The sequence below is a fragment of the Dendrobates tinctorius genome, unplaced genomic scaffold (assembly GCF_039654945.1).
Source record: "Dendrobates tinctorius isolate UK_male_01 unplaced genomic scaffold, ASM3965494v1 ptg000070l, whole genome shotgun sequence".
Lineage (NCBI taxonomy): Eukaryota > Metazoa > Chordata > Amphibia > Anura > Dendrobatidae > Dendrobates > Dendrobates tinctorius.
Genome location: NW_027361738.1, coordinates 71995284 through 72017070, shown reverse-complemented (window position 1 = coordinate 72017070; position 21787 = coordinate 71995284). Strand labels below are relative to the sequence as shown.

At 45.3% G+C, this 21787-nt stretch overlaps 1 protein-coding gene across 1 annotated transcript in view; it reads left to right on the top strand.

The window, feature by feature from the left end:
• LOC141095885 (macrophage mannose receptor 1-like) overlaps positions 1–21787 on the top strand; it is a 155799-nt gene that overhangs the window by 27406 nt on the left and 106606 nt on the right. The window contains exon 6 of the mRNA XM_073582260.1: positions 20062–20140. Coding sequence (XP_073438361.1) covers positions 20062–20140 — 79 coding nt within the window. The remainder of the gene's footprint in view (positions 1–20061; positions 20141–21787) is intronic.

The window sequence follows — 21787 nt, the reverse complement described above, 5'->3', positions numbered from 1 at the left end:
CGGCGGGCCTGGTATGCGGATCTGGTTCAACTAGTGGCGGACGTACCCTGGCGTCTCCCAGATCGGCCGGACTTACTGTCCCAGGGGCCGATCTGCCATCCGAACTTAGGGGCCCTGTGTTTGACGGCGTGGCCATTGAATCTTGGCTGTTAACACAGGCAGGATTCAGGCGCGATGTGGCGGCCACGATGGTGAGTGCCCGAAAGCCTTCCTCGGCGAGAGTATATCATCGAACTTGGGAAGTTTTTTTCCGTTGGTGTAGGGATCGTGAAGTGGCTCCTCTAGTTTTTTCGATCCCCAACGTACTGGCTTTTCTGCAGGCAGGGCTGGACGCAGGGTTGGCTCCGAGTTCGCTCAGAACGCAAATCTCGGCCCTGTCGGTGCTTTTCCAACGAAAAGTCGCTTCCGTCTGGCAGGTTAGGATGTTTATGCAGGGGGTCGCACATTTAGTACCCCCCTATAAGGCGCCGACGGAATCATGGGACCTGAACTTGGTGCTCAGGGCCCTTCAGGAGGCTCCTTTTGAACCATTGCAAGAGGTCTCCTTACCTTATCTGTCCAGAAAGGTCGTTTTTCTGGTAGCTATAACGTCTATTAGGCGGATTTCGGAATTGGCGGCCTTATCTTGTAAACCGCCGTTCCTGACCTTTTATAAAGATAAGGTAGTTTTAAGGCCAGCTCCTCCCTTCTTGCCGAAGGTTGTGTCTGCATTCCATATCAACGAAGACATTGTCTTACCCTCGTTTTGCCCGGCACCGGTGCACAGGGTAGAAAAGGCTTTGCACACCCTGGATCTGGTAAGAGCTCTTAGGAGGTATGTGACGAGGACAGCGCCATTTCGCCAGACAGACTCTCTATTCGTGGTCCCAGAAGGGCGGCGGAAGGGGCTCGCTGCGTCCAGAGCGACGTTGGCCAGATGGGTTCGCCTGACAGTCCAAGAATCTTATCAAATCAGTGGCACGCCGGTTCCGGCAGGGATCAAGGCTCACTCGGCACGAGCAGTGGGTGCCTCATGGGCACTGCGACACCAGGCTTCAGCGGAGCAGGTGTGCAAAGCAGCTACCTGGTCCAGTTTGCATACGTTTGTAAAACATTATAACGTACATACCCAGGCATCCTCGGATGCAAGCCTGGGAAGAAAGATTCTCCAGGCAGCAGTTGCGCACCTCTAATCAGGGGCGCAAAATAGCATGGATTGGGTGAGCTAAGATCCCGCCCAGAGGACTGCTTTAGAACGTCCCACAGTCTCTGTGTCCCCCAATGAGACGAAGGAGAAACATGGATTATTGTGAGTACTCACCGTAAAATCCTTTTCTCCGAGACGCTCATTGGGGGACACAGCACCCACCCTATCAGCCAGTTGGCTTTTACTTATTTTGAGTTATACAAATCCTTGTGCGAGGTTTAGGGTGGCCCCTTTTTCAGACATATAATTTCTTGCCTGAGTTTAAGGCGCGTTCTCCTACTGCTTATACACTAAACTGAGTTACGCCCGGTCTGGGGGCGAGGGTGTATGCGGCGGAGGAGGAGCTAACTCTTTTTTTGTATACTTAGTGTCAGCCTCCAGACGGCAGAAGCACACACCCACAGTCTCTGTGTCCCCCAATGAGCGTCTCGGAGAAAAGGATTTTACGGTGAGTACTCACAAAAATCCATGTTTCCAAGCCTGACATCACCCTCCCTGGAGGAAGGCAATGCCAGTGTGGCGACCATACTCCTTGGGGCGCCACATTCCCCCTAGTGCAATTCAGCACTCCTGGGCTGATGAAAAACATACACAACATATAAACAAATATAATTGTACAAGGTTTAAAAAAAATGAAAAATTACAAAAACCAAAGGCTCCAAAAATAGTACTGTGATGATAAGTCCATGCATCAACGTCCATGGTCCATTCCTGGGCAAATAGTGAACCATGTACAAAGTTAGTGACCACACCTAGTCCAGTGGTCAAAATGTCCATAACACAAACGGGAAAACTTAAAAAGGAAATTTCTTACAGAATATCTGTAGGCACAAAATTTGAACATTTACGTATATACATGTTAACACTTACATTGCTTTAACTTATTCATATGCGGAATCTAATGGGTGGTATACCTTGAGTAGTACGAGTAGATCTACGTAACACTGGCGTGGTTGAGGATCTTACTGGTTGCCTGATGCTAACTACTGGTGTAGTGTGTGATGTACTGGATACACTACTGGTGGTTCTGCGTAGCACAGGGATACTAGATTTCCTAGGACCACTTCTACTCACTGTGGGCATGACAGATTCACCACTGGCAGGGCAAGGGTTCTCTGGCTCCACTGCTGGTGTGGCATCTGCTGCCTGATTTTCCTGATTTTCAGGATTTTCTTGAGTCACTTCTTCTTGTACTACCAGTTGGGGAAATCAAAAAAGCAAAAAACACAAATAAAAAAAAGTAAAAAGTAAAAAATAAACTGCAAATAATGCATAAAGGTAGTAATAATAAGGGTATTTAGTAAACATAATTTTGATCAAAATAATGTACAAGCCATCCCGCCACGTCACGGCAACCCTTGTGGGACAGTCCTACTCTAGCATTTAAAACCTTTTCACTTGCCAAGTGATGTGAATGTGAACAAGGATCGAGGGACTGACCCACTAGTAAAAGCATAGGCCAGACTGGATGGTTTTCCCAGCTCAGAAAGAGGGCGGTCACACCCTTATATGCACTGAATGCACAATGAAATGGATAAAAAACTGGTCTGAACTGAGAAAATAAATTAATGTGCATGCACAATGTAAGTGCATATTAACACATGACCATTAACCAGAGAAAACAAAAAAGCAAAAAACACAAATAAAAAGTAAAAAATAATAAATGATTATTTTTTACTCTTTATTTGTGTTTTTTGCTTTTTTATTTTCTCTGGTTAATGGTCATGTGTTAATATGCACTTTCATTGTGCATACACATTAACTTATTTTCTCAGTTCCGACCAGTTTTTTTATCCAGTTGGGGAAATGTCAATACTGGCACCACTATGGCATCATTTACTTTAGTCCAATTTGCAGGGAATTCTCCAAGTATAGTGCTGACCTTTTCTTCTTCTATGGGTTGGATGTTATTTTCTTCTTCCATTCTTTCCTTTTAGCTGGTTAGGGCATAATTTCAAATGATCCCTTGATATTGCTGCTGAAGTTTCTCCTCCATCTTTACTAATAAGGCACACCTTGGTATTGTCAGAGTTTGAGGGTAGAATGGTGTAGGGTTCAGCTTCCCATTGGTCATCCAACTTATGCATCCTTCTTTTCCTCTTTAGGACTTGTTCTCTGGTGACAAGGGAACTGCAGGTGCATGCTGATTGTAGTTCCTCTCTTGTTTTTGTCTTGCCTGAGCTAGACTCTTTTCCACACACTCTTGTACTCTTCTGTACTGTTGCTGCCTCTCTGTATCCCAGTCAGCATCTGGTGATGTTACTTCAGGTGTCAGGACTCCCATATCCAAATCAATAGGCAGCTTACCAGGCCTCGCTCTCATGAGGTAGGCTGGAGTGTAGTTGGTGGAATTCACAGGAATGTGATTGTAGAGGTCTACCAGATCTGGCAACTTTTCTGGCCACAGATTCTTCCAAGGGCAAGGTCTTCAGTAGGTCGATCACCACCTGGTTCATCTTTTCACACATGCCATTGGTCTGTGGATGGTACGGTGTTGTCCTGATCTTCTTACAACAGTACAAGTTACAGAATTCCTGGAACACTTTCGCTTCAAAAGCTGGACCTTGATCTGTAAGCACTCGCTCTGGATATCCGTGTGGTCTACAAAAGTGCTGTTGGAATGCTCTGGCTGCTGTTCTGGCTGTTTGATCCTTGACAGGCACTACTACCAGGAATCTCGAGTAGTGGTCAACGATGGTAAGAGCATAAATGTAGCCGGAACGGCTTGGGACCAGCTTCACATGGTCCAGGGCAAGCAACTAAAGTGGTTGCTTGGTTATTATTGGCTGCAAAGGAGCTCGCTGGCTGTTACGGTCCTTTCTGCGCAGGTTGCATTGTCCACACTCTCGGCACCAATTTTCAATGGCTTTCCTCATACCAGCCCAGTAGAATCTCTCTTGGAGCAAGGCCTCCAACTTCTTACATCCGAAGTGTCCAGCTCAATTGTGGTATGCTTCCAGGACCATTGATGCCTCTCTCTTTGGGACTACCACCTGCCAGACCAACTCATGAGTGCGGGCACTGATACTCCTCCGACACAGCTTTCCTTCATAGATGAACAGTCTGCCTCTTTCCTTCAATAACTGCTGGGTTTCTTCAGGAGCATCTGAATCCGGGCGTGAGTCAGCTTGTCACAGTAGCTCTTTCACCAGGCGGACTGCGGGGTCGCTATCCTGGGTTTCAGCGCAGTCATGGTGAGGCAATGGATTTAGGGTAGACTCTTTTAGGATAGACCATTTGTTTCTCACTCCCTGGGCATGTTGGGACGCATTTGGCCGGTGGAAGGGAGGTAACTCTACTTCTTCGAGTGCCTCGGGGTCTTCTCCTGCATCTGGCAGATTAGGCATCCTGGACAGCACATCAACATTGGCATTCTCGTGCCCTGCTCGGTACTTGATGGTAAATTCATAGTTAGACAGCCGAGCCATCCATCGCTGCTCCAGTGCACCTAGCTTGCGGTTTCCAAGTGAGTCAAAGGGTTGTTATCCATGAAGATGGTAAACTTGGCTGAAGCTAGGTAATGCTTGAATCGTTCAATCACAGCCCAGACTATGGCGAGGAACTCCAGCTTGAAGGAACTCTAGTTGTCAGGGTTCCTTTCAGTGGGACAAAGCTTCCTGCTGGTGTAGGAGATCACTCTTTCTTTGCCATTCTGTACCTGTGACAGTACTGCTACCAGTCCCACATTGCTGGCATCAGTATACAACACAAAGGATTGGTCATAATCTGGGTAGGCCAGAACTTCATCTCCTGTGAGAGCCATCTTCAGTCGGGTGAAGGACCTCTCCAACTCCTCAGTCCATTCAAATGTGGAACTTTTCTGTTGGCTTTCTTGGACTGCCCCACCAGAGGATTTTGCATAGGAGTGGCTATTCTGGGAAGCCCTTGATGAAGCTTTGGTAGTAACCTACTAACTCGAGGAATTGGTGTACCTCATGGAGGTTGCTGGGCTTCGGCCAGTCCCGGATGACCGTGACTTTGTCAGGATCTGGTGCCACACCTTCTGCGCTCACTACATGACCGAGGTACTGAACCTTGGGCTTCAGGAGGTGGCATTTGGAAGGCTTCACCTTCAGGCCAAAGTTGGACAAGGCTTCAAACACCTCAGCCAGCCAGGTGCTTCAGATGGTCTTCATAAGTCTTGGAGAAAACAATGACATCATCAAGGTACAACAGAACCATCTCGAAGTTCTTGTGTCCCAGGCAGCACTCCATCAGCCGTTGAAATGTTCCAGGGCGGTGCAGAGCCCGAATGGCATATAGTTGAACTCACAGAGACCCATTGGGGTGGTAAATGCTGTTTTCTCCTTATCTGCCTCTGCCACGGGAACCTGCCAATACCCACTAGTGAGATCTAAGGTGGAAAAATAGTTAGCAGTTTTAAGTGCAGCTAATGACTCCTCAATTCTGGGTAATGGGTAGGCATCCTTATGTGTAATGCTGTTAATTTTCCTGTAATCAACGCACATTCTCATGGTACCATCCTTTTTCTTTACAAAAACTATTGGAGCTGCCCAGGGGCTACAACTGTCTCTGATAACCCCTGCTTCCTTCATCTCTCTCAACATACCTTTGGCACATTGGTATTGTGTTGGGGGTATAGGCCGGTACCTTTCTTTTATGGGTGGATGATTTCCAGTGGGGATATGATGTTGAACCCCTTTTGCCTTCCCAAAATCTAGAGGGTGTTTACTGAATACCCACTCATACTCCTGGGTCACTCTGTAAACCCCATTCTTTTGGTATGAAGGGGTGGAGTCAGTTCCCACCTGCAGTTGCTGACACTACTCCTCCCGCTGCTTTACAGAGCCATTGTCCTCCACCTGGTCGGATGAGACCAAGGGCTCTGCTGCCTGCATTGCATTATTACTGACAGTGAGCAGCTTAGCAACTGTGGCATACCGAGGTATTGTGGCCTCCTCCTCCCAATTCAAAAGGCGTACAGGTACTCTCCCTTTACGTACATCAACTACCCCTCTGGCTGTCATGACAGTGGGCCTGCTATCAGAGTATACTGGCTCTACCAATGCCTGGTAATCTTTTTCTCTGAGGCCCATGGCTGCCCGACACCAAATCAACATTTCATATCTGGGGGATATTGCAATGGGGAAAGCATCACTCACTCTGACACTGCCAATTTCTCCGCCAGAGAGTTCTACCTGTTGTCTTTGCATCAGGGCCTTGATCTCCTTCTCGTTGTTCACTGGAACCAGCAGTCTCAGCCACCTGTTGCAACAAGACAATAACCTCAGAAAGACAATTTTCAATTACATTTGTACCCAGAGTCATCATGGGATTACATTCTCGTCGATCAATATCCACAACTATCAGACCTTGAGATTTTAACTCCACTCTACCCACTTTAACAGTAATCTCTTTACATCCCACTTGCGGTAAAGACTGACCATTACTGGCAACTACTGTCAGTTCATCAGTTGGGCCACGGGTAAGTTCAGAGTCAGCCCAATACCGCTTGTAGAGGATATAGGGCATAGTGGTCACCTGGGAGCCAGTGTCCAGCAAAGCGTTCATGGGGATGCCGTGTTAAGGGGAGAATATATGGCACATGAATATATACAAGAATCAAAACTGTACCACTATATAGTGGCTTTGTAGAATATTAGGATCATGTTGCTTTAAGATACTTCTGGCTTTCTGCTGAATTATTTCTGTGCATGACCCACCTAGGCTTCATATAATACCGCAATACTGGGTGGATCGGGTTGATCGTGCTAAAGAACAATACTTATGTACACGGTGATTATGTAGCATATGAGAACAGTAAACAGTAACTCAGAAACGTACATAGTGATATGTAGCGGCATGGGAACGGTAAATACTAACTTAGAAATGTACCCATGATGTAATAACACAAACTCTGTATAAAAGCTGTTCATTTTTGGATTAAAGACAGAGAAGAATCATATTGACATGATACACCTTGTCTTGTGTATTCTTTTCTCCGTGCACGTAAAATCTCTACCAAAGATCCAATTTGGCCACAGACAATTAAGACGGGCCACACCCTAGTGCGGCAGAATCAACACCGTCAATCTCCACTGGAAGGATCGGTCTCCCTCCAACATACTTGGCTCGCCAGTTCCTTGAGCCTTGTGGTCCTACTCCTGGGGGTTGGCCCTCTGCCCCAGGGGTTGCTCGTTTAAATAACAGAATCTTGCAAGGTGACCGGCCTTGCGGCAGTGACGACAGATGGGACGTCCGTCCTGGTCATAGCGATCGTTGTTCCTTCCTCGGAGAGGCGGGGTTCTCCTCTTCCGGAGCCACGGGACATCCTCTGGACTGGAAGCAAGCTGGATCTTCTCCTTGGAGGACACCTGCAGGGACTGCACGGTTTGAGTAAGTGCTGCCATCCCTTTGATCAACTCCTGGACCTGAAGACGCAGCTCTTCTGTTGGATCTTTATCCAGAGTGTGTGCATCAGCCTCCACAGGGATGGAAGGGAAAGATGTTGCTTCCTGGTGGTAGGTGATCGCTTGGCGCCTAGGGGGCGCTGGACGGCTGACAGTTGGTTCCTGCAGCACCCGGATAGCCCTGTCCTTGAAATCAGCAAAGTCTAGATCAGGGTTCTGTAGGGCTATGATGCGCAGCTGTGCTCTGTGGGTACTGGATAGGAGTCCCTCAATGAATTGCTCCTTTAACAGTCCGTCTCCATCTTTCACACTGTCTGGGTCAATCTGCTTGACGGCTCGCAGCGCCTCCTGCAGGTTAAGAGCATAGTCCTGTATACTGTCCTGCGCTTTCTGTTTACATCCAAAGAACCTCATCTTGATTTCAGCTGCAGTGCGGGTGTCAAAGCTGCTTCTTAGCTTGGCCAAAATCTTTTTAACAGTCTCTTTGTCAGTGTCCTGACAGGCCTTTACTTCTCTCTGTGCTGCACCTGTTAGCTGCCCAATCAGGATGTTCACCTTCTGGCTTTCAGATAGAGGATACACCTCAAACAAACTGCACAGTCTCTCTTTAAATTCACTCAGGGTATGCGACTCCCCTGAATACTGTGGTAGCCATGCTGCTCCCGGTATGTAAGGCATAGACAGCGGCATTATGGGGACCGCTGCGGTGGGTGCTATTGGAGTCACAGCCGCGTTGGGCACTGCATCTTGCGGCGCTGAGGGTCTGGCGGGGGCATCCGCCGCTGCATCGGCACTTGCCTCAGGCATTCTCCTTCCCCCTAGTTAACAGTTGCCAGGCCCCGGGGTTGAGCGGCTTACCGGCTGTAGGCCTCAGCTCCTCCCCCTTCTCACGCACTGTCCTCTCTTCCTGCGTGGCACTTCATGTCCTTGCTCTCTTTGGCAGGCTCTGCCCACGATGGCCCGCCTCTTTGGTTTCCCGCACGCGCCAAGCAGCGGGATAATGGCGGCAATGGCGCCAACAGTTCACAATACACAACACAGTCTCTGGCACACAGGACCCGGGGATACCGGGCTCCGTAATCCTGTTCGTGACGCCAAAATGGGTCGCCCTCCCAGGGCTGTGGGGTACTGGTTACTGGGCCGGTCCTTCAGAGGGGAATGTCACAGCAGCGGTGACCCGGTCCGGGGCCCTGGGCGCCCATGTAAAAGGGGGTTTGAGTGGTGAAATAAAGTTTGAGTGATTCGTGACACCATCTGTGGTGTTCGGCAATGAAGGTGTTAAGCCGACGCTGCGGACAGATCCTCTGGGACAGATGGTGTAGTGCAGCAAAGATGTTGTAGCCCTCCACAGGCAGGGCGGTTGGTCCCAAGGCAGTGTAGATAGGTGTTGGGGAAGAGGGTGCAGTGTCTGGCACAGAGATGTAGCAGTGCTGAAGAAGTTGCAGGAAGAAGGCAAGGACACAGCGGAATGTAGTTTCTTTACCTTTACTTGTAAAGTGCAGTCCAGGGTCCAGATTACAGATGGCACAGGAGCTGATTAGCCTGGAAGCAACTTAGGAATTTCTTTGTCAGATGGGTTGTGTAGTCTCCTCTCTAGCGCTTTCTTGAGGTACATGCAGTACAGTGTTACATTGAAGTTCCTCCTTCTTCTTCCCTTTTGGATCTACCTCGTATGGCAGACAGCTGTAGCCTTCTATCTCTCTTGGCTCACCCTTCGCTGATGTGCCTCCGAGTCTTAGTTGGGAATAGAGCATTTACAGCTTCCTATTCCTCTGGTTTCTGTTGCAGGACCTTCAGTATCCTTACAACCGTGGAGACCAGGCTCCAGATCATGCGCTATCACTGGGAGGGAGCTCTCTATCCTCAGCTCAACCTCCAGCTTCTCTCCACACGTCTACACTCTTTTCCCTCCTCACACTAACTACTAATTTCCCTTCATGGCCCTCAGAGAGCACTCCTTCCCCAATTCTGGTTCAGAGCTCCCCCTGCTGGCCCGGAGTGGGAACTGTGCTGCATGACATGGTTAACTGCCAGAGAGACCCTTCATTGTTTCCAAGCCTGACATCACCCTCCCTGGAGGAAGGCAATGCCAGTGTGGCGACCATACTCCTGGGGGCGCCACATTAACATACAGCGTTCTTAGGCTTAATACCGCCACCTGCCGGAGCTGTACTGTATTGCTTTATTGGGCCATGTATTCTCCATTTTGTTTTTGTGTACATTGTTATCCTTTTGCTACATATATTGAGATCTTACCCTTTCTGTTCACTTTCTACCATCTTGACTCTGTGAATATTATTCTTTCAATGATGTTTATGAACTTCTGATTTTCTCTTATTTCCTAAATTTCCTTCTCTGTGAGAGTCACCACACCCTCTACATTCCCTTTTATACTGCTATCTACCATGCCCACAACCCTAACTTCTCCTGCAGTATTAGGGTCCTCCCTACCTTAGCCAGATTCCCCCAACACATTTTTCCTCCTTTCCTCACTTTTTTTTCTGTCACAATTAATGTTATAAATATCAAGGTTGGACCTCAACTTTGTCCAAGTTTTTAATTTTGGCCCTCTGTGTACTTGAGTTTGACATCCCTGGATACAACATGGCTGCAATACACTGTACATAATGATAACTGATGTTCGAGTCCGAATACATAAGAGCAGTGAGATCAGAAACCCTCCAGTCGTTAGTTCTGAGGTTTTCACATGCCGATGTAAAGGTTCTTGCATAGATGGCAGAGAAGGGAAGTTTATGGAGTCCATTGTTGGTTATTTGATTTTTTATCTATTAACTCTCTATAACTGTGCCCCTGACTTTACAAATTACATTTTCTGATATTTTCTCCCTTTCTAATGAAAACTTTATTTTTATTATAGATATGAAACAAAGACAGTGTGGGCCGACACAGCATCAATCCCGTAAGTAATTAGAGCGATCGTGGCTGCATCTACTCTAACGAGACCTTGGGCTTTACATTGATGACGTCACATTGTGACCTAAGTGCAGGACGTTACACAGGACAATATCGTTGTATATATCCTCATAGACTGATCACAATGATAATGTGAACTGTCCGTGTCTCAATTTGTTTTCTTTGGATTTTTTTAAGGCCCAAAAATAAATGGTGGATGCCAAAGTTCTTCCGGAGATCGAGCAAGAACAATGTGAAAAACATGTAGGTATTTTAACACTTTCCACAAATGGACGTTCCTTTATGTCCTATTTACTGTCTTCTAGATGCAAAATTATAAAATGATAGTTACACAGGCAGAAGATCAGTCCCCTTGCAAGTGCATGTAAATGTGATATTTATACAATGATCTATTAATAAGTAATAACATCTATCTATATCATGTGGTGAGATATAGGAGACAGGTCACACATTATGTTTATTGTCTGTGTCCCTATTGAACTAGGATTTATTCCTGATTATTATTTTACATGGTATTTATTTCTGAAAATTTTTTCCATTTCTTCAACAGCAAAAGTGATAGAAAAAAAGTGAGCCGCCCACCAAAGTAAGAAAAAGTTTCCCATTATTGTATGTGAAATTTTGATGCTCTGTGGGGGGGTGGAGAGGATGATTCTGTACTTCTCTGGAAACCTCTGTTATTTTAAATATATGAAAATGTAATGTATTGTATGCGTTTTCCTCCTGGAGGCCGCAGTTCCTGCTAGTCATGTGTGACAGGGTTAACTGTAGGACTGGCCCATAATTGGGGATGAGGATTGAGGATCAGTGTGTAAGCTCCTTATTTGATTCTCAAGAAGTGTAGCTGAAGTATAGTGGTCACAATGGAGAGCACTGCCTTAGGTGGCACTGTCCTGGGAAAGGATGGAGTTCTTCAACTTAACCTGTAAGCCTACAGTATTTCTATTTCACCAACCAAAGGGAATGTGCCTCTGTACTGCACAGAAGAACATGGCGAGTTCCACTCCTGCTACCCTCTGTATATCAGTGTGACTGTTAGTAAAAAGGACTTTGCTTTTAATGGCTGGTGTGATTTCCTTATTATGGGGTCAAATGAGACCGGTGCAGCACAAAATGTGGCAGAGCTGCACTGGGAGGTGTCCGCAACAGAAACACGACTGCAGCCACACACCGGAATCAGGACCCCATTTTTCTGTAGAGGATCGGGGTATGGAAGATGAGTACCGTTACAACAGTGAGGCTCATTATATCAGGGGCAGATATATTTTGTTTATATCTTTATACTATATTGTATATTTTTAATGGAAGAAATCAATATATGTTAATGTCTATCTATATGTCCCATTGAGAGAGAAAAGAATTTCCCTTTTCAGTTCGTCTTCCAAACTCACTAACCTTCCCGTCCTTTTGTCTCCATTCTAAAAAATAGGCTCCTCAGAGCAATTGTTTGCTGCTTCAACATCACAGCAGCAGAATAAAGAAAAAATGTAAGTATAATTTTCTATTATTGAAAGATTTTAAGATTAACAAACTCTAAATCACTGCCATGTTAAGTGTTGATTGATTATCATATAAAAGCGTCAGTTGGTGACAAATGAATTTAATTCTTATGAAAAAACAGAATGATACGCTGATGAAGGCAGGTAGGTGGGTGTATCGAAAAGAAGGTAGGAGGACACATAATTATTTTACATTTAAAGATAGATTATGTTTACAGAAGCAAGGCACTGCCATGGGCACGGCCTGGCACCATCATTTGCAAGTCTCTTACTCAGCCTATGGGAGAAGGAGATTTTCCATGGTGGCCCCTAGGTCACTTTCCATGTGCAGTGCTAGTACAGATACATCGATGACCCACTTATAATTTGGCTGGGCACCAAAATCGAACTTAATGATTTTATGACTGTGTTGAACCGCACTGACTTCAATATAAGGCTCACTTCACTTACAGGTCTCATTAACAACAAACTGATTTTTTGGCTATCCAGCTCAAAACATCTGGGTATAGCTTAATACAGACGGATATCTTCAGAAAGAAGGTTAATTTATTATTGCACACATCTTCTGCCCATATTAGATAAACTATACCAGTCATTCCCTGTAATAGAAGCCATCACTGTAACAAGTGCATTCATGACATTTCTTACCTCTTAAATATTCCACCATTGGCTGGGGTTTCTTTGAGGATCTGACTGTGGATTGTGTCCACTGTGTTGCATTGGGTGTCTGGGCGAATCACAAGTACTGCAAAGCCCCAATTGCCCTCTTTGAATCTCTTTTTTTTGCGGTCACAGCCTTAGTAATGTCAGGGTCCTTAACATATATGTTTCGGGTAAATACAGTAGATAGTAACTGTTCTTCATTGCTATATTTGTCATGATCCAGGTTGGATATGACAGAGAAAACGCTCAAGTAACCTTTTTTTTTTTCTGTGAGCTGTTTTCTCAGGGTTGGTTTTTGCCCCCTGGTGGCCATTAGGATTATTGCACCGTGGTGTCTTTTGTTCTAAATTTGCCCCCCGGTGGTGGTGAGCGTCATTGCACTCTGTTTCTTTAGTTTTGTGCACGTAATTATAAAACAGGTGTGATTGCTGGCTCTGCTATAAAAGAGTCACAGGTGTGGTAATCACTGTTGGTGATAGTCCTCAGTTATAAGCAAGCCTGGGTGAAGGATGGAGCTGAAGGCGAGTCCAGGCAGCTCAGTGAGAGTCCTGGAGTGGCAGCTATGGTGTCTGCGAGGAGGACTGGCATGGCTTGGTGGAGTTGCAGCTATGGTGTCAGCAAGGAGTTCTTGCATGGCTTGGTGGAGTGGCAGCTATGGTGTAGAGCTGCACTCATGATGCTGGACTTGGTTGTTGGAAAGCTGGACTCATATGCTGGACTCTGTTTCTGGACAGCTGCATTCAGGTGGTGGACTCTGTTTGCTCCAAGGCTGCACTATGGTGTTGGATCCGGTCGGAGGTAAAGATGCACACAGGTGGTGGGCTCTGTTGCTGGGAGCGTAAGCAACAGAGCAAAGCTAAGTTGTGTTCCCCTGTTTTGTCTCTTTTCCTTATGTGTGTTTAGTGCAGTGGTGGGATTAGTTTCCGCACCGTCCACTACACTAGAAAGGGGTAGGTGGAGGGCGAGCTAGGGTTTAAAGGTATCCTGAGTGGCGCCCGGTGCGGAACCGTCCTAGGGAACGTTAGGAGTGTAGAGACACTGACTCAGGGGAGTGCAGGAGGTCTCCACGTCCCCCGTTCCCTATCGCAGGGCCACCATTGTTATTGTTACCCTGGTTTTCCCTTTTATTGTTTAAATTCGCCTTACTGGAGGCGGGGTTTCCAGACTTGCGTGTATTTCTGAAATTCGCCTGTTGGAGGCGGTCTATCCAGCTGCACGTTTTATTATTTAAATTCGCCCAACTGGATGCGGTGTATCCAGGGTCACGCGTGTCATCTAAATCCGCCCTGCTGGAGGCGCTGTGTCCAGCCATGCGTGACTGTGACATTTTACAACACACACTAACTGTACAGTTTCTTCAGCGCTTTATGGTTTTCTTTCCTTTTCTCGGTGGCTAAGTTGTGATATCCTCTCACTATCCAGACTCACCCCAAAATTGCTTCTCCGCTAAATTCCCTCCTTTGGCTTTTATACAGGCTATGATAATTCATCCTAATTGGCTATGCTATAGCATGTAATGTGATAGCTGGAAGGCATTATCAGGAAGCTCACCCGGCCATGTGCAATGTCTTCTGAGCCTTCTCTGAGCGATGCAATCTTTTGCATTTTTTGGTGATTTGTGCCAAGTAGATTGCAAACTCAAACTATTATAGTTTATTGGGTGTCCTGAATTTTCAAAAATTTGTCATTAATTTTCACTCACATCCAATCGATTCACACATATATACTTAAAATCTAACCATAAAGCTGTGACGATAACTGTGACTATAATTGTAATCCGGTTTCCTTCCACATTTTTAAGAAATACTGATAGGGAATTTAGATTGTGAGTCCCAATGGGGACAGTGATGGTGATGTCTGTAAAGCGCTGTGGAATTAATGGCGCTATATAGATTTTAAGCTTGCGAGCAGGGTCATAACTCCTCTTGGTATCTGTTGAATTATCTGTTTATTGTCTGTACATGTCCCTTCTGTAATGTAAAGAGCTGCGGAATATGTTTGACCTATAGAAATAAAAACTATTATTATTATAGAAGCAAGTAAAATAAGTACATTTAGCAACTGCAGTCCTGTTCACACATACAGTGGCATGCAAAAGATTGGGCACCCCTGGTCAAAATTATTGTTATTGTAAACAGTTAAAGGGAACCTGTCAGCAGGATTGTGCACAGTAACCTACAGACAGTGTCAGGTCGGCGCCGTTATACTGATTACAATGATGTCTGGTGATGAAATCTGTCTTGTGGTTATTGTGTAATCTTTCTTTTCAGTTTTCAGTTAATGATATGCTCATGCTCCAGGGTGGCCTGTGGGGGTCTGTATGTGGTGCTCCGATTAAGTATTCATGTGTATGGCTTCTGACAGGCCACTGCTGCCTCATTGACCTGCCCCCTAGTTTACATAACGAATATTATAGAATGAAAATGGCGCCACCGATATATGGTATTTCGCAGGCGCCGGCGGCACCATCTTGGAGGAGGCTACTTTTTTTTTTGTACCATTTGTAATATTTTCTTTGTAGCACAAAGGTTAATAGGACCCATCCCGAAGATAATGTGCTACTTTCTATCTCTGCACCCCATAAATAACTGAATTCTTGACCTAACCTGGTAACTCTGTCTTTTCTCTGTTTAACTGTCGCTTTTCTGAGGTCAATATTGTTCTTCCTAATATTTATTCTAGAGAAAGTAAAGCGATTGCAACATTTAGGATCTAGGGTTGTTTTGCAATAAACTTTCAGGACTTTTCCATTATAGAGCTGGTTTACTAGTTAGAAGTGATGTGAAGTTCAGAGATATGTGCTAACCAGTACCGTAACTATCAAGGGATCGAGGGGTGGGAGGGTGTCACCTCTGGCTCAGAGGGGCCCACCCAGATCTACAACTACTCTTAACTCTATCGGTCTTTGAAGCACGCCGATATAGCTAACCTCTGTGGTAGAGCAGGGAGACATGAACTACCGCTCTCTGTCATTTTAGACCACAGGTCACTTTATGCCTGTGGTCTACAGAATGGCAGGGTGATGGAGTGGCCGAGTCGCCGGCGCACGCACAGGATGTCAGAGTTCCAGCGCGGTAACATCATGCTGCGTCGGGACTCTGGCGTCTTGTACGTGTGTCGGTGCTATGATATCAGTGCGTTGGTTGTCGATTAGTTGAGTATTCTTTTATTTGAATTAAAATCTTGGGGTGTGACTGTGGGGGCCTCATAAACAATACAGTTTGGGGGCCTAGTTGGGAGCCATTATACAGTGTGGGAGCTAATGTAGGAGCCGGGGGTCATTATAAAGTTTGGGGGCTAATGCAGGGAACATTACACAGTGTGGGAGATAATGTTGGGGCCATTATACACTTTTGGTACTACCGTGGTGGCCATCATACAGTGTGATGGGGCTCTCATACTGTTGGTGGGCTTCTCATACATTTTAAGGACAACTGTGGGGGGTCCTCAAAGTGTGGTGGTCATTATACAGCTTGGGAGCCAATGATGAGGCCATAATACAGTTTGAAGGCTACTGTTGGGGCCATTATACAATGTGGGGACCATTATACAGTCTTTCCAAACAAAAGGGACCAGCCTATATTAAAAGCACTTCCAAAAATTGCAGAAAAACAAAATAAGAAAGGAAGTAATACAGCTGTATATTCAAAAAGTATAATTTTATTATAACAAATCAGTTATAAAAATAACGTATAAAACAAAGAAAAACCAGAGAGAGTGGTAAAGAAACCTCACATATCCAGGCACTAGTAAGACCAATAGTAACTTTGATTAAGAATAACATTCCTAATACAAATATATAGTGAGGCAAGAGATTATATCTAAGAGAGATATCACATGTATGCCACATGTGAAACAAACAGATTAATGAATACTCATCTGTACAAGCTGGGTGCTGGGAGGACAACCTCCCCAACGCGCGTTTCGTGTTAGCTTCTTCGAGGGGGGGGGTAATATGTGGGACAGCAATATATTATCTGCACATAATGGGACCCATCCTATTAGGTAGCCAGTGCAAATCCAATTCAGGAGCAGTGACCAATTGGTCAGCAGTGCAAGGACTGCTAAAAGCAATATTACGTGCACCCGGAGTTCAGCACAATTATCCTCTCAGAAGTCCAAAGACGTGGTTCACATTGCTTTACCCATTATGTAATTGGGCCATTGCTTTAGTAACAAGAGACTAATTGCAGTTACTGTTACATACAGAAGGCCTCTGTCTGGTGATCGGTGCACTGAGATTGTCTGAGACAGTGGTTTGCTATACAGCATTATTGCCACAAAGACCATCAGAAGTATTTTCAGGTCACGATCTTGTTGCACTACTCAACTTTTATTTACAATATTAGCGTAAATTTCAGTTTATTGCACCTTCCAGCCCCTTTTGTTGCAAAATCATGACTCTACCAAATGTTGAGGATATGAAACCAAATTTCTTTCTTCTCAATTATTTATCTCAAAGAGTGAGTGTGTTGTAGGTGCTAGAAAAGCAGAAGTGAAGGAATGTGTCAACCTAAGACTGGACCATTAAAACATTGCAACGTTTTATTTTTATTTTATTTCTTGTTACTAAATAATGGGCCAGATGTATTACTACTGTCTTGCATTTAAACAGATTAAATAACCTTAGACCAGAAGAAAAAACAAATTTGCAGTGGCACACTCTTAGCCTCAACTTCTTTTTTTTTTTTAGTGATGATTAAATATATATAATTGTTTTGCTAATGAAATCTAATAATATATGCCTGTGCTAAATGTGTGTATACATATTATATATATAATATATATATACACCGCATATATACAGTTCCTATTGTAAGGATTCACCCTCTCAGGTAGGCATTAGGTAGCGTTGACATTAGGTTTGATCCAGCCAGGTAAAGTTTTACTGATTTCATAAAACGCAAAGGGATTCAAAACCAAAAACAGCGTCTTCTGGGTCCAAAGTCATCAGAGCAAATAAACAGTTCATTCATCAGATACATATGTCAGTGCAGGATCACCTAAACAGATTACAGTCCTTTCTCCTGGTGCAAACTTAATACCCAGAAGAGACATGATTCTACCAGTCTCGGTAGCCACATCAGTCTGCGCTCCAGCACCTTCCAGGTCCAAACAGAAGTATTTATCTCGAGACACAGTTCTCTCTGAACAGACTGCAGCTTACACACAAACTGTTCAGCTTTCCTAGCTTATCCATGCAGTCTTCGTTCAGAGAGAGACCCTGGCATGTCGATCTCTAAGCTATAGCTCACATTTTAGTTGGTAACTCACCAGCAGCACACTCGACCTAGTGCTTTAACTGTGACACAAGATAGTTTGTTTTTAAAACTTCCTTACCAAGGCCATTAACATGAAATTCTTGGATAACCCCATCATTACTTTTTGAAAAATGTATGCTCTCTGTTCTGGATAAACCTGTTAGCGTGGCTGGTCTGGAGCCGGAATCTCCAGGAATGGACCCTCTGGGCCGTGGCACTGAGGGACCCTGGGCGAGCTGCCAGGTGGAACCGACCCCTATACAGGGACTGTTAGGAGCAGGCCCAGGGGTTCGAGTACCACGGTAGCCGGTACCGAGAGGGGCGGCTCAGGATGGCCTGGAGTAGGAGTGTGGGACTGAAGTGTAGATGACAGGACAGAGCTGGAACACAGGAGACAGGACTGGAGTAAGACAGTAGACTGGAACATGGAGGGATGGCTGGAGCAGGAACACAGGAGATAGGATAAGAGGAGGATGGAAGGACTGGAGCAGGATGGAACTGGAACACCCGAGGCAGGACTGGAGTAGGACGGAAGGACTGGAGCAGGATGGAGCAGGAACACCGGAGGCAGGACAGTAGTAGGGCGGAGGGACTGGAGCAGGATGCAACAGGAACACCAGAGGCAGGACTGGAGTAGGACGGGACACGGATAGCAGGACTGCGAGGCTGCTGCAGAGAGCACACGAGAACGGGACTGTGAGACTGCAGAGAGCACACGAAGAAGCGGGGCCCAGTGTGCTAGGAAACACAATGATCAGGCGCCTCCCTCAGGGGGAAGCGACCTGATATGCCATTGGTCAGGGGGTGCTTCCGGGTCAGGGCATAGCTGGAGCACAAGAAGCAGAAGGGAGGCGCGGCCGCGTCCTATGGCGCATGCGCATTGCATGCAGAGACGCCGTCGGCCGCACGCCTGTCAGAGGTGACCACCGTGGCTGTCGGGCAGCGAGGGGCTGCGGCGTGGGAGCGGAGGCCGGGTGAGTATGTTGGAACGGTGTGAGAAAACCCCCTCATCCCTTTTTGAAAAACACTCTCTTGTCATCACATTAAACTTTGATTTAAAGGAGTTCTCCACTACTTATTAAATGCTATAGTTCCCCACATTAATGAACTCCCCCCTAAACGGTATGTCACATGAATGCAGCAGCCAATCAGCACTGTTGGTCTTCAGCCTCCACAGTTCCTTCTGCTAATTTTTATGGTCTCTAAGAAATGGGCATGGTTCACATAGTAATGAATCAAAGCTGCCTAAAGTCACGCCCCAGAGGATCCTGCAAGCTGCACTCTGTTAGTACAGAACAGAGACATATTAAAGGTCTTTAATGACATTGATCTGATACCATGCAGGGAGATTATTTTTGTTTCTTAGCACCCAGTATGGAAAATATAAATGTCAAGTATAGCATCTCATCCAATTTTAGCTAAATTTTGCTGGAAAAGATTTTTGATTATAATCATTTTATTTTTCAGGTGAGAACACATTTTTGATGTACAATAATTTCTACCATCAATGTCTACAAGCAGAGAATTATAAATAAACATTAAATGTAAATTGATTATAAGCTTAATATATTGTAGCCATTGAATATATTCTAGTTGTAGAATTTCCAGATTTTACATGTAGCCTTGTAGTTATGATGAGATATTTTCCTTACCATTCCTCTTCGCAAAAAAGTCGAAGGACCGTGACTCAATGCAGTCTAAAGTAATGTCTAGGTCTTAATTGAGATCTGAACCTGTAAAAGGCTAATTATTATTATGTATATTAGCATCTAGTTTGGAAAATATTAATGAGACTTCATCCAATTTTACCAAAATTTTGCCAGAAAAGGGTATTCATAACATTTTTTATTTTTCAGGTGACAAAACTTTTTTGATCTACAATAATTTCTACCATCAATGTCTACAAGCAGAGAATTCTGTGGTCGTCATGGCCAAATGTAATGAGAATTCCAATACACAGAAATTTTAATGGATTTCTAAAGAGCAACTTATAAATGTCAGGACATCACAATGCTTGTTTGCGTCATCCATAGCGGAATGGTCAGCGGTGACACTGCAGACATGTGATGGCGACAATTACCTCCAAAAATGGGAATGTAAAAATAAAACTTTCTACAGAGATGAGAAAAAGCTTGTCCTCCTTTTAGCAACAGGAGACTGGAGCCAATGGAAAATATATTCAACCGATGATGATTTATGATGATTTATGCGATAAACCTTATGAAGGTAAGGAGGATGTTATCCTTGCAACCATGTAATTTATATCTGCTCCATGTTCAGGAAAATAGAGAATATCAGGTAGCACTGGCACAGAAAGAGTCAGGAGCAGGGCTGCATTGGTGGCGGGAGCGGGGCTGTATTGGTGGCGGCAGCGGGGCTGTATTGGTGGTGGGAGCGGGGCTGTGTTGGTGGTGGGAGCGGGGCTGTGTTGGTGGCGGGAGCGGGACTGTATTGGTGGCGGGGCTGTATTGGTGGCAGGAGCGGGGATAAATTGGTGGCAGGAGTGGGGCTGCATTGGTGGCGGGAGTGGGGCTGCATTGGTGGCGGGAGTGGGGCTGCATTGGTGGCGGGAGTGGGGCTGCATTGGTGGCGGGAGTGGGGCTGCATTGGTGGCGGGAGTGGGGCTGCATTGGTGGCGGGAGTGGGGCTGCATTGGTGGCGGGAGTGGGGCTGCATTGGTGGCGGGAGTGGGGCTGCATTGGTGGCGGGAGTGGGGCTGCATTGGTGGCGGGAGTGGGGCTGCATTGGTGGCGGGAGTGGGGCTGTATTGGTGGAGGGAGTGGGGCTGTATTAGTGGCAGGAGCAGCAGTTAAACCTCTTAGATGCTGTTGTTAATTGCTTAATTTTAGTTTAATAAAGATAAGTAAAAAATAAAGCACTTTTAAATTAAAAATCATAAAAACGTTGTTTAACTTAAAAAATACTTATCTGCTGCCACTACTATTCTGAATAAAATTATTATTGATTATTGGTCCTGTATGGTGTAAAAACGATTTAGTCTTTCATTCCCTATTCACCGGACAAATAACCTGTAACATGGAAATGATGTGCTTTACCAAAAAACTCTATATTGGTCTCATCTGTCTACAAGACACCTACAGGCCCACTAACAATAGAAAGGGCCACCTGCTGGTCCATTAACAATAGAAAGGGCCACCTGATGGCCCTCTACAAATAGAAAGGGCTGCCTGACGGCCCTGATAAAGAAAATTGTGACTTTCCATGTGTCTGATGATGTCTCACACACCACATGGCACGATAAGGAATTAAAATGATGAACTTACATTTCCTGTTGAACGTTTATTTCACCATTAAAAGCAATGCAAACGTGCTAAAACACAGCAAAAACAGTGTGTGTGAACATATCCCAATTTTTAGACTCCTTCCAGACCTCTTGGTTGGCCACTAGAAAAATGCTTGAGTTTCCATTGATTTCCATTATACTCATTGCTCGGATCGAGCACCCGAGCATTACGATTTCCTCAACTTGAGTAAAGAGTACCCGATCATTTTAGTGCTCGCTCATCACTAACCAATACATTTTGGGGTTTAATTAGAATTAGTATTGAAACCGTTCTCAATATCATGTCTGGAGTTAGTGCAGTGTGAGGATTTGTGGATGGATTTGGACCGCCCTAAACAATTCGCAAACATGCTGATGTGATGGCCCCACTTGTTATGGACTGATGTTAATTTTGGCCTGTAGGAAAGAGGTGGTTCTAAATTTTGTAAGTGGATATAGACCATTTCCTGGTGGCAATATTGTTGAAAATCATTAGCACATCTGTTACACCTTAGTTGCAGCCCCAATTTTAAGAAATGGCAGTAACAACCATCGATAAGGCATTACAAAGGTTGCAACAATAACTATCA